This window comes from Pinus tabuliformis, chromosome 2_1 (genome assembly GCF_031772625.1).
Source record: "Pinus tabuliformis cultivar Carrire ecotype Pingquan chromosome 2_1, CPIR1, whole genome shotgun sequence".
NCBI classification, from domain to species: domain Eukaryota; kingdom Viridiplantae; phylum Streptophyta; class Pinopsida; order Pinales; family Pinaceae; genus Pinus; species Pinus tabuliformis.
This window is the reverse complement of record NC_142299.1, coordinates 92,745,689-92,758,820: the sequence shown is the minus strand read 5'-3', so window position 1 is coordinate 92,758,820 and position 13,132 is coordinate 92,745,689. Positions and strand designations below refer to the sequence as shown.

The 13,132-nt window shown below is 39.3% G+C and overlaps 1 protein-coding gene across 1 annotated transcript in view; it reads left to right on the top strand.

The window, feature by feature from the left end:
* LOC149198939 (Transducin/WD40 repeat-like superfamily protein) overlaps window positions 1–10,081 on the top strand; it is a 376,837-nt gene extending 366,756 nt beyond the window's left edge. The window contains exons 9-10 of the mRNA XM_089402230.1: window positions 9,434–9,478; window positions 9,671–10,081. Coding sequence (XP_089258356.1) covers window positions 9,434–9,478; window positions 9,671–9,756 — 131 coding nt within the window. The 3' untranslated portion in view covers window positions 9,757–10,081. The remainder of the gene's footprint in view (window positions 1–9,433; window positions 9,479–9,670) is intronic.
* Window positions 10,082–13,132: the final 3,051 nt, after the last annotated feature.

Here is a 13,132-nt window from a genome sequence, read left to right as displayed (position 1 = left end):
AGGCAAGTGTATTTTTGCATGACAATTCCAAAAATGCAAAGTTTTCCCCGTTCTGAGTTGCCCCCATGTAGGGTCGCGCGCGGGGTGAGACCCGTCAAATGGCCAAAACCTGTAAAATTCCCAAAAATGCCAAAAATGCTTCAAAACTCTCAAAATTTCTTGGGTTTGCTGCTAGGAGGATGCTAATGAGTATCATGGTGAGTGAGAGAGGCCTCAGCCAAGATACGGAGGGGATCGGGCTTCTTTCTCCTTTTTTGTGCCTTGGCCAAACTCCTTGGATCCGGCGATTGTAATTTTGGCATTTCTCTAAAACCATGACACCTGTGCAAAAAGTGAAGGAGGTTTTTCTTCTTTGGCATGTTATGGACAAAAACCTCTCTCAGTTTTCCAAAATTCATCTTTTATTGCTCTGAAACATCATTTGAGTGCAACTTGTCCCGATGTGTGAAACAAGAGATTTTGTCGAAATGGAGCGAAATGAAGGGGATAGGGGGCTTCTAAATTCTTGGGGAAATTTTTGGGAGTGGGGAGGGATGTTAGGAAGCAGGGGAAAGTGGAATCTCAGAGATTGAGTGAGGGGAAGGGGTCGAAAAGGGCAAAACACAGGCCAAACCTAGAAAATTGCCAGGTTGTAGCTAGAAACTAGGGTTTGTGCAAAAATGAGGAATTTGGGGGATCTCAGTGATGGGAAGTGTTTGATAAGGTACATGAAGGATAGGGGAAGGTGTATGAACATCTGGAAACAAGTTTTGCCGATGATTTGACCGCCCAAGAGAAATTGGCTTTCAAAACCCTAGGAGAGGGAAATGACCTTACTTAGGCACAACTGAAGCATGAATAAGGTGTAAAATGACTCATTTGACACTGACATGATAATGACAACCCTCTGAATGATGATAGGCTTAGCTGAATGATGACATGGACTGACATTTGGGCAAACCCTAGACCTAATGCCTAGTGACCAAATTTTGCTTGAAGACTCACTGAAATGACAAAATTTGACCCTGACACTTCAAAATTACTTTGTAAGAGCATATTTGATCACTGGAGGAAGGCTAGAAAGACTGACACTAACATTGGCTCCAATGGGGATGGTAGCTCCTTGGAGGTGCCAAGAACCTTAGACCTCTGGGAGAGCAGACCAGTGCCTTACAACCATTGGGCGATGGAGTCATTATTTCGGCAAACGACACAAGACTTTGACACATTTATTGAATGAAAACTTGACTGAAAACTGACTGAAACTTAACTGAAGCTTGACTCAAACCGACTCGATGGCAAACTGAAATAATTTGAAAAAACTCACTCAATAGACCAAACTCAAATGACTCATGACTGTCTTAACTAAAACAGGAGAAGGGCAACAGTCCATCAAGATGTGAAGTCATGATGACAACCACCGGGGTTTCTTACAAGACTATATATATCAAACTATATCAAAATGCCAATGCAACCAATCAAGCAGATGCCTTCTTGATTGATTCTCCTGATTAGGTCTCCTGGTCAACAATACAAACCTATCACTGGGCATCCAAAAACATAGCTGACCATGATCTCCTTCATCACTGAACACTGCAATAAACACTATCACTGTTGACTATAACAAATCTGCCATTGGATCCTGAAAAACATGAAGATTTGCCACTGCCACCTCCTGCTGAAAGAACAAGGTATCCTTTGCTTCAATTTTTGATCTACCTTCATCATGTGCTTCAGTAAAAGTATGCTCATGGGCTTCAAAAATCTCTGAACAAATGGATGAGCAGATCTCTTCTTGGAAAAACATTTCAGCACATGAAACATATGAAGAATCTGAAAGGTAATCCTGTATGCTATGATCTTCGGTAGTCAGACAATATGGTGGGTGATCTTCATATGATATGACAGCCGGATTATCATTATCTGTTTGCTGATCTACAAGACAATCATCTTCTTCAACAGAGGAAGAAGTTTCCCCAACACTTTCGTGACCATGTGCACACTGCCGATTTGCTTTAGCTTGGGTTGTAACAAGACCTTTCAAAAGCTGATCTATCTCCTCTTCAGACAAAGGAGACAATGCCTTTTGTTTTCTTTTGCTCAAACAAGTCTTGTCTTCTTGAAATAACATTTCAAAACATGAAAAATCTGAATGACAGTCCTGATCTTCTGAAACTTGGAAACATTGTTGATCATCTTCATATGACATGGCAATCAAACTATCCAAATTATGATTGAAAGAAGAGTTTTCACTTACTTGAACAAAGATCTCATCTTGATGTTCATGAGCTGGCTGAATTACCTCCTCATGCAGGCTCTGTTCTGATGGCATAAGGACATTTGGATCAAGAACTTTGTCCATGATCTCAACAACAAAACTCTCATTTTCAGGATTCGGCACAAGGTATTCTTGGTCACCATGATTTGAATTTTGATCTGAAATAGCTGAGTTGACTGCATTACATTCTAAAATTGAATCTTGGCTATCTTGCACGCTGTCTTCTTCTGTAGGCAGATCTGAAACAAGCTCTTCTCTTTCATCAATTACAGCCATATGGTCATCTTCAACCTGCTGATCTTGACAAGTATCCTCTAAGATTTCTATGTGCTGCTGAAACGGCTTTTCATACAGGGCTTCCATGATCTCTTCATCCATGAAATTATCATCTTCATAAAACTTCTCAAGGCTTTCAATAAAACTATAGGCATGCTTGCAACAGTCTTGAACTAAATTCAATGATGGATAAGAGTCCTTATATCTTTCAATGAACATAGCATGAAAATCCTTTAAACAATAAATACAAGCAGGCGGCAAACCTTCATACCATGATTGGGTTTCACCTTCCAGAGTGGCCAAGAATATCTTCATCAAGCAATCTTCAGGAAAATCGACCTTGAATTTGCGAATATGCATGTGAAATCTAACCAGATGTAGAGCAGCATCCTTCTTACCATCATCATTAAATGTAGGCAGATTCCTTGACCAATCTACCTTCGGAATTTTATTCGGAAAACCTGGAATGTGATCTCGACTCAAGGGAGCGTATCTTCTTGCGATCCGATCCATCTTGAAAATCTCAAAGCTACTGATCTTCCTGCAGTGAAGTCACCATGAAGCATAGGTTACTGGATTTCTTCAGTGAAAGGAGTCGCCAAGTGAATGATTTCAGCCTTTCAAGTGTCTGATCGTTGTCCACTATCAACAATCAGATCTGAACTTGATATATGTACTGGGGTAAAATGCAAATGAAGTGCTGTATTCACAAGCTCACGGAGATTGACTGAAGCAACGTTTATCTACTAACGCTGATGTAAAACAAGAGCGTTTTCGAAGGCTACCTGGCGTAACTTCAGGGTCCGTCTAAGACTTACGAAACAAACACATCAATCCATAGACAAGTTGTTCTCCCCAGTATGGTCGCCAATATGTTAGCGCTTGAAATTTCACCTAGGCTGAGATAGACAAATCTCAAGGCTACATCAAACAATTCAGCCTCGTAGCTAGCCCTACGAGGCAGGAGAAGGCTCTCTCCGGTCAAACTGGGTAGATCTTTCAATAAGATGAGCTGACCCAATTAGGAACACTGATATTAGGCTAGTAAACTGATAAGGAGGGTTGATTTAAAGTTTTTTGGGGTTTTTGGTGGCAATTGGAGGGAGTGCAATTCAGGGTGCGGGGATTGAGCTCAGTTTTTTGCAGGTGGGTCTTTGGGGCAAGGTAGGAGTTTGTGCTGATGCCTTTAGCTGAGATGGATGATCAAGGAGGAAAGAAGAGAAGCTAAAGAGGGCAAACAATGACTATGAATCCTCTTTAGACAGTGGAAAACATAAACATTAAACAAATTTGAAAGCTGAGCATGACATGCATGAATTCAAACTTTATCACTTCATTTGTTTAATTAGCAGCAGTAAAGAAAGGGATGGAACACATAAACACACTTACAATTACAATAAGAGAACACACCATCAACACAAGAGTCCACAAGAATCCCAATGATGTCTGCAAAAACCCTGGTCTTCCTTTTCCTCAAATTGCAGAGATACAAGTAAAATATACAATAGGAGCTTCTCCCTCAAGAGTCCAATCATGAAAATGAGCAAGAGAAGGCATAATATAGATGATCTAACTCCTTTCCCCACCTCTAGGGGTCGAGCTCAGCTTCCTAGGAGCTGTTTCAACTAATTCTAAACTGAGCACTAGATAATAGGCAGTCAAAACAACTTGCCTCTAAAACTTAGGAAACCTATCCATGCATTAAATATTTACCATTTACATCAAAGAAGCTTCTAGAAGTGATGAAGGAGAGTAAAAGTATCTAAGTGCCATGAAAATTACACAAAAATCCATCATTTACATGCCTCAAAAGTCAACCAAGATGAAAACAGTGTTTTGCTGGCCGAACTGGTCAAAATAGGCAAATTTCCCTGACAGGTCGCGCACATCACTCTGACAGGTCGCGCACATTCACAGCTCTGTTTGAGGGCCTTCCCGGTGTCCAAATCAGGTGCAAGATAGCTCGTTGGAAAGGTCTGCGAGTCTACTTTCCAACCCCACCGGAATTTTTGAATTTGGAGTTGATTTGACCCCTCAAAAGTCATTTCTCCCAAGACAGCTTTCTGCAACTCAAAATAGGGGCAAAAAGTCAAAATTTGCATGTATTTTGAGCTTTTGGAAGCCCAAATCTCCATAAAATCTGAAACCCATCCATAGGCAAGTGTATTTTTGCATGACAATTCCAAAAATGCAAAGTTTTCCCCGTTCTGAGTTGCCCCCATGTAGGGTCGCGCGGGGTGAGACCCGTCAAATGGCCAAAACCTGTAAAATTCCCAAAAATGCCAAAAATGCTTCAAAACTCTCAAAATTTCTTGGGTTTGCTGCTAGGAGGATGCTAATGAGTATCATGGTGAGTGAGAGAGGCCTCAGCCAAGATACGGAGGGGATCGGGCTTCTTTCTCCTTTTTTGTGCCTTGGCCAAACTCCTTGGATCCGGCGATTGTAATTTTGGCATTTCTCTAAAACCATGACACCTGTGCAAAAAGTGAAGGATGTTTTTCTTCTTTGGCATGTTATGGACAAAAACCTCTCTCAGTTTTCCAAAATTCATCTTTTATTGCTCTGAAACATCATTTGAGTGCAACTTGTCCCGATGTGTGAAACAAGGGATTTTGTCGAAATGGAGCGAAATGAAGGGGATAGGGGGCCTCTAAATTCTTGGGGAAATTTTTGGGAGTGGGGAGGGATGTTAGGAAGCAGGGGAAAGTGGAATCTCAGAGATTGAGTGAGGGGAAGGGGTCGAAAAGGGCAAAACACAGGCCAAACCTAGAAAATTGCCAGGTTGAAGCTAGAAACTAGGGTTTGTGCAAAAATGAGGAATTTGGGGGATCTCAGTGATGGGAAGTGTTTGATAAGGTACATGAAGGATAGGGGAAGGTGTATGAACATCTGGAAACAAGTTTTGCCGATGATTTGACCGCCCAAGAGAAATTGGCTTTCAAAACCCTAGGAGAGGGAAATGACCTTACTTAGGCACAACTGAAGCATGAATAAGGTGTAAAATGACTCATTTGACACTGACATGATAATGACAACCCTCTGAATGATGATAGGCTTAGCTGAATGATGACATGGACTGACATTTGGGCAAACCCTAGACCTAATGCCTAGTGACCAAATTTTGCTTGAAGACTCACTGAAATGACAAAATTTGACCTTGACACTTCAAAATTACTTTGTAAGAGTATATTTGATCACTAGAGGAAGGCTGGAAAGACTGACACTAACAGAACATACCTAAAATTAACACATATTCATCTAGAAGGAAGGACATCCTTGCCTTCTAGATGACATAGTTGAAAACTCCATCCAACCTGTCTTAATCACGAAGCCCAACAATGGCCATCTCAACAAATGTCAAAAACCTCCTCTTTCCTTCTGCTCAGTTGTTGCTCTACTATTCGCACTCCCTTCTGGAGTGAGAAGATCTGCTCACAACGATGGCTGATCTACGAGGAAAAATTAAACTTCTTGAGACTAGAAGTTCCCTGAGGAAAGTTTTCTCTTTGTGTGTGCTCTTCTTCCTTCCACTCGACGCTGGATTTGCTCTAGGAAGCTGCTGCAAAAACTACTGCGTCCAGCTAGAGATCTGCTCAATGAAAAAATCGAGGTTGCTCCCTCTGCCTCTAGAATCACTCGATCTAATAGGATCGATTTTTTCTGTCCCACTCAGAAAAATCGAACCTCCTCAAGTGACTCGGTCTCATGGCAGAATGATTGCACCACTATTGGGAATTTCGGCCTGATGCCCACAATGAGCAGTGAAATTCCTTCTCTCTTCGCCTCTGAGATCAACTGCGGTTTGATAACATGTGAAAATTTCCAAACTAGAATCCTATTGGAGCAATTGGAAATTATTCTCCTAATTGTTAATGTAATTTAACATTTATTTCACGGTTTTCTACAACAAATATTGAACAAATCACACTGCAATCTACACAATTAAAACCGTGGAAGAATAAAAATTGTGAGAAATGCTAGCACATACAAAAACTACACAATTATGTTTGGACAAATGTCCTTGCAAAAACCCAAATTGGGAAAACCAGTGCAACAACTGAGGGTTTCATTGTTAAGTAGCCGTGAAATAATCAGAGTACAACTGGAAGCCGAAATTGGCAATCCTGTAGAGAAATACTGGCAAAAATCTGCAGAGGAATTTTCCTCACCCCACAGGGAATCTCCCGGCACAACTTGCCTTCAGAATTTTGGCACTCTAGGCCTTTGCGTCAGCCTCTGTGTTGCTCTACGTAGCTGGCTAGACGTCTAGCCTCAGATTGGACTCTGATGAAGTCGTTCTGCCTTCTACTGACTGGAAAGATGCTTCTCTGATGCTCTGAGACTCCTTCTGGACCTCTATAACTAAAAACGTCAATCTCTCTCAGCGAATCGACTTTGCCTCTAGAGGCTACTGCGCTGCCCCAGTGTCAGCCTCTCAATGGCTCTCTTGCCTCTCTGCAAGTGCGTTCACCAGATCTGGAAACCTTCCTCTGGCGTCTCTGTCTCTGCCCCTCTCTCACTGCTTCAATGTTAGGCTCTCTCTTTGGCAATTGACTGTTGCTACTCTGGAAATTGATCTGCTCATGAAATCGAACCTTTCAAGTGTTTTCTCCATTGCCACATCGACCTCTTATAATCCTTTGTTGGAGCACAAACGACCAAGATTAAAACATAATCGATGGCTAGGATCATCTTGGAATCGATCCATGTGATTTCTAGATCATTCACACCTTGACTTAATTAACACTGGTTAATTAACCATATTCTCTAAGTTTAGACTTAAGAAATATTTAAAAACTGGTTAATAATGTAATTAAGTAATGTCTAGGTAGAACTTCCAGAAATGATTTCCGGGTTTTGGAGATCTCATGTATTCTAGCCTCTCCACAAAATTTCAAGGTAGAACACATTAGATGCTACAAAACATAACACTCTCAACCTTCTTAGCTTCTTATTTCTAAATCTCATGAAGAGAGTGTACAAATGGTGCTTTTTCTCCTTTACCTTTTCCCTTTTGTTCTCTCATTAAGAAGAGAGGCCTAACCCTAAGATCTAATGGTTGAGAGATCTTAACCAATTAGATCATGGGTGGAGATTAATCTCTTGTTGACTCATGAGACACCTTTTCCCCGTAGTCTCCTTTTCATTAATTACTCAAAAGGTACTTTATGATTTGATGTTTATAAAACCACTTTAACGAAAATGAAATGAAATGATATTTTAACGTCCATGAGACTAAAAATAGTCTATGAGACTAATAGTTCTCTGCTTTTCGTCTTTTGCAATTCAATCATTTTCTTGTTCAAATTGATGATGAGCTGGCCCAACTTTCCAACAATCCCCTCACTGAAAAGACAATGCCAAGAAACCGATGGTAGAATATTCCCATAACTTTCTCTGATGTTTTTGAATGCATCACATTCCAAAATAAAATGTTTTTCTGATTCCACTGCCCTAGACGTGCAAAATGTACACACCTGTTCTTCCCAAGCTTCTTTAGGCTTTTTCCACCGTCTTGTTTCCCAATAGCATAGATTTATCTTATCTCGATTTGTATTAAGGTTAAGAAGTTTGCACCAAGTTATTTTATCATTTGGTGCTTAATAGGTACCAACAATTTGTTACTTAATAGGTCAAAGGTTAAGATGGTCCATATTAATTACATTAAAATATCAGGTCAACCTCAACTATTGCAATGCGAAAGTCACTACCCAACATGGTGTTGACTCTAAACGGTTCTCTTTCATAGTACTTTAAGAGAGCCGATGACAATGAAGGTTCAGTGGACTCAAAAGAGCTGGCTGAAATCACCATATGTTCAACCAAAAAAGAACAAAACAAGCCACACCCCATATCATACAAGGTCGTATTTGACAAGTTTGCATCAAAAAATCTTAATTTATGTCAGAAAATGAATAATCTTTAGTAGTTGTAAAAAATGTTAAAACCAATTCCAAAAAATACTTATTCAAGCTCTCGATTCAATTTAGAATAACGGAGAACCATGAACCAGACTCTCCTTCAAAGAACTGTCATGCATTCATAATTATTAGAATTTATTTTCCCATTGTGCAAGTTTCACCCCATGCAAAATTAAAAAAATCAATCTCACGGTTCAATAAAATGCTTCTTGGGGTATATGAACAAATTTAAGCCACATTGTGTTAAGCACCTGATGTCAATCAAGTTTTATCCTGTTAAAGCTGCAGCACCAGAAATAATCTCTGACAATTATGTTTATAAAGTCACTTTATGACTTTATTTCCCTTAAATTCGCTTTATGTTTATGAAGTCACTTTATGACTTACAAACTCACTTTAATTTTATATCCCATAAAGTTAAGGGAAGAGGGGGGGATCACATAAGGATACTCTTTTCTAGGCTAGACACGAAGCCTTAGGAACACTTGTCCTTGGTACTCCTTTTCTAACAGTCTAGTTGGATCTTTAATCCTCCAGTTGCACAAGTGCTATTGGGGTTAACAGGTATGCAACTGGTCTTACAGAACTACAGAGAGTGGAGAGAAGCTTTGTTGGGTGGGGTGGGATTTTCTCTGGATTAGAGCTGGCTAGAGAAGAGTTGATGGATGTACAATCTCGTTTTAGTTTCATTTCATATAGTAAAAGATAAAATGGCTTTAATGTTATTATTGTTTAAATTATCATATTATTCGGATATCTTGGCTCTAGTGGTTTTTTTCAGTATGATAGCTTTATCATGTTAATCAATTATTTTCGGATTCAAGTTGACTGTTGTAAAATTTTACACGAGGCTGAAGCGATTATGCCATTCTCCTTTTGTAGTTTCCATCTTAATATCCGAGAGCTATTAAATGTAAGCTGTTTGTTTTCTGTGTACATCAAAAGAGTAGTCTAACTTGCAATAATTGATGTGGTTCAGGGGATATCACATGTATGGCTTGGGCACCTCAGCCTCTTGCAACAGGTAAATGGTTATACCGTTGGCTGTTCAATATATTGACATTCCCGTTTGGTGTCTTTATCATTCTTCGTCTTAAATACGAAAGACAAATGATGAACACTATATATGCATAGTTCTGTGCCACAGAAAACTATTATATAATAATTATATTTTCTTTCTTTTTTCTGGAGCTAAGTTATGATTTGAATTTTGCAGAAAATGGTCTCGCAACAATTTTAGCTACAGCCAGCAATGACAAAAAAGTGAAGTTTTGGACTGCCCCTAAATTTCCTTTACATTGAAATTGGTCCGTGTTTTACTAACAGCCATTGCTCAGGTCCTTGTATATTCGTCACTCATCACCAATTTGTATCGCGTGAATGATATGAGAGATGTTCATTAACGAGTTTTACTGAGAAGCATATGCATTTACAGCATGAAAGATACGGTTATCAAATCAATTTTAGGAAATTGTTGGAAGAGGGTTTTTTATGGATATAATTAAGAATAGACATTTCTCATGAGATGTAATAGTGCTTAGCATGCACTATTTGCCGCTGTAAGAATAAGAATTTTGTGATAGTTTTCAACACATACTCTCATCTTTCTTCATTTTAGCATGCGATACGTGGATACAATTTTGTTAGTATTATTTTTACCTTTTTCTATCAAACGAAAATGCTTTATGTGCCAGTGTTAACGGACAGAAAAGTTTAGTTTGAAATTGGGTTTTTGATTTAGAAAGTTTATTTATATATCTTGATATGTACACCGGCAAGGCTTAAAGCTTGCAATGATTATGATTTGAAAATTTTATCCGGAGACTCAAGTTATAGATATTCACAATGTTCTTGACTCCAGTTTTTAAGAAGCAAAAGGGACGAGTTTAAATGGCAGATGTTTCTTCAATATTATATATTGCTGATTTATAAGCCGATCAAATAAGCAATATACCATCCCCAGCTATTTATACGCAAGTCTTCAGAGGAGGCAGAATGATGCACCAACCTATGCAAGAAATAATAACATGGAAACTTCTGTCCTCTACTTAAATTAGACATCACCAGAAAAGCATGTTTCAAAACTAAATACAATGGGATACTGTAGGATGGAGGCTGTTGAGGGTTATATCACTAATCATCTTGATTAAGAAGGTACATCCATGCTATTACTGTTGAAATTCTATAGCATGTGCAGTGGAATACAATTTTCTGAACTGATAATTTCCTAATTAATTTTCAAACAGTGTTTTTTCATGACACTATTATCATTAAATAATTATATCTAGAAGATTTCAATTGTAAATGTTGCAGAAACAATAAAGATCATAGAAAGATAGCCATGTACAATAGACACTATTTTTCACCTTGGAAACCCAATCTGGGAGGAAACCCAACAACTTTCTTGAGGAAAAATTGTCTTTTCATCAAGGTTTACAAATTAGATCTAGATATTTGTGCCAGCATTACAAGTCAATCTTTCCAGTTAAACCTGGTCAAAGCTGCTGCTGATCAATGCTAGTCAAAGTCAAAATCAACTGCAGTCAACTTTGGTCAAACTGCAGCTTGCAGTCAAACTCACATGGGTGGCCCATAGTGAACTTGCATGTGTGGCTTGTGTTCAACCTGAGATGCAGTCAAACCCTCGTATGTGTGGCTACAGTCAAAACCTTACACGTGTGGCTATATAGACAGTGGTCAAACCTAGTCAAATCCTCACATGCGGTTGTACGGATGTCGAATTTGGTCAAACCCTTCACACGTGTGGCCTCCAAGAGAGAGAGAATGATGAAAAAGTGAAATATGACCCGATTTCTCCTTCGCTGTATTTGTTAAAATTGGCAACTAGGGCCAAACTCCATGTGGGTCATCTTATTAATGGCAGTTGATATTTTTCTTGGATCCCTCTCATCGAGAGGTGTAGGATTGATCTAAAGATCATCCCGTTCCGATAAGTATTCATGGAGATATGAATTTATTTGTGTTATGGGCCAATTCGTCAAGGTCGGCTAGCAAGCAAATAAACCCCACTTGTGCTCAACGTTTTAGTAAAAATAGAGGTGGCCTTCAAGTCATTTCAACACACTTGGGATCACTTCCTCTCTACTTGTCGTTGGGTTTTAGGAGGAGAGATCTTAAAGGATAACGCTGCTCTAATCTAGAGGGAGTGCCTTAGGTTCTACGATGCCCTAATGAAGAAGCCCTAGACGGAGGAGGAAAGGAAGATCTAGCATGGTGAAGGAGGCCTAACAACAAGCCCTAACGTTGCCCTATGGAGAAGCCCTAATGCTGCGCTATGAAGAAGTAATAATACGCAACGATGGAAATGAAGGCAGAAACCCTAGCCGCAGGTCTAAGCAGAAGAGATACCATAAACCTAGTTGCTACGCTGCTTAATGGAGATGGCACCTAAACGCTGTCCTAGAGGAAGTGCTTTACACATGGAATGCCCTTGCTATCCTAAAAGGAAAATCCCTTATCCTATATGCAGTCATGAAAGGAATACCATCGCTATCATGGAAGGAATGCTCTCACACGTAAACGCTGAGATAAAGAAACCACACCTTCCACTATCCTTAACGTTGTTCTAAATAAGGATGTTCTATCTACTATTTGGATTGAGTCACAGTCATGAATGATAGATCCAAGTCTTATGATGAATGTTGTAACATTATAGACAACATAGTAGTATGGACAGCAAGATGTATGGACAACAAGATGTATGGTGCAACAGTATGGACAACAAGATGTATGGACAGTAAGAAGTATGGTGCAACAGTGGGACAACAATGCTACATGGTGTTGCAATGATAAGCAATGGGACAACAAAGGCAACTTGGTGAAATATAGTACAACAATGGGACAACAATGTTCAATGGCATATAGTGCACAACGGGACAACAATGGTACAATGATACAACATGGGACAACTAGTATTTAGTGCAACAAATTCATGGTTCTATTATGGTACGGCAAAGCACAACGAGACACAACAAGACAACCATGATATTGTGCAGCAGTGGCACAATGGTACAGTAGCATGCAAGGGACAACAAACTAACATTGGGGCATCTGTATGGTACTTAACAGCAAGTACACCAAGCATGCAATGGTACAACAAGCATGCAAGGGACAACAAACAAGTAATGGGACAACTAACATGGACAACATGGTTCAATCATGACACATGGGACAACAGTACAACATTAGGTGAAGCAGTCATAAGGTCTAGCATTGTGATGATGGGTGCAACATGGTGCAACACGGTGAGGTGCAACACGATGACGAGATGCATCATGATGATAGGTGAAGGAATCACCTTGGAGAATCAGTTGAAGCAACATGTCTTCAACTGATCTCATGTATCATCTTTTTAGAGATGATCTATGCTTTCATCTAGATAAGTCAAAGTGTTGACTTTCAGTGGGAGTTGAAAACTTGATGTAATTATCCCTTTTAAGGAAGAAGACAAATATTAAGAAGCGTTTGGTGGTTTTTGACCTGGACAAGGTTTTCCACGTAAAAATCTTCATGTTTACTGTCTTCATCTTGTGCATTTTTGTATGGTATTTTTTAACTGCCTGTGATCTTTGATACTTAATAATAATAATACTGTTGAAGATCAACTAATGTTTTGAAAAAGATTAATAAAGTGCTAATTGCCAAGAAATATTGATTT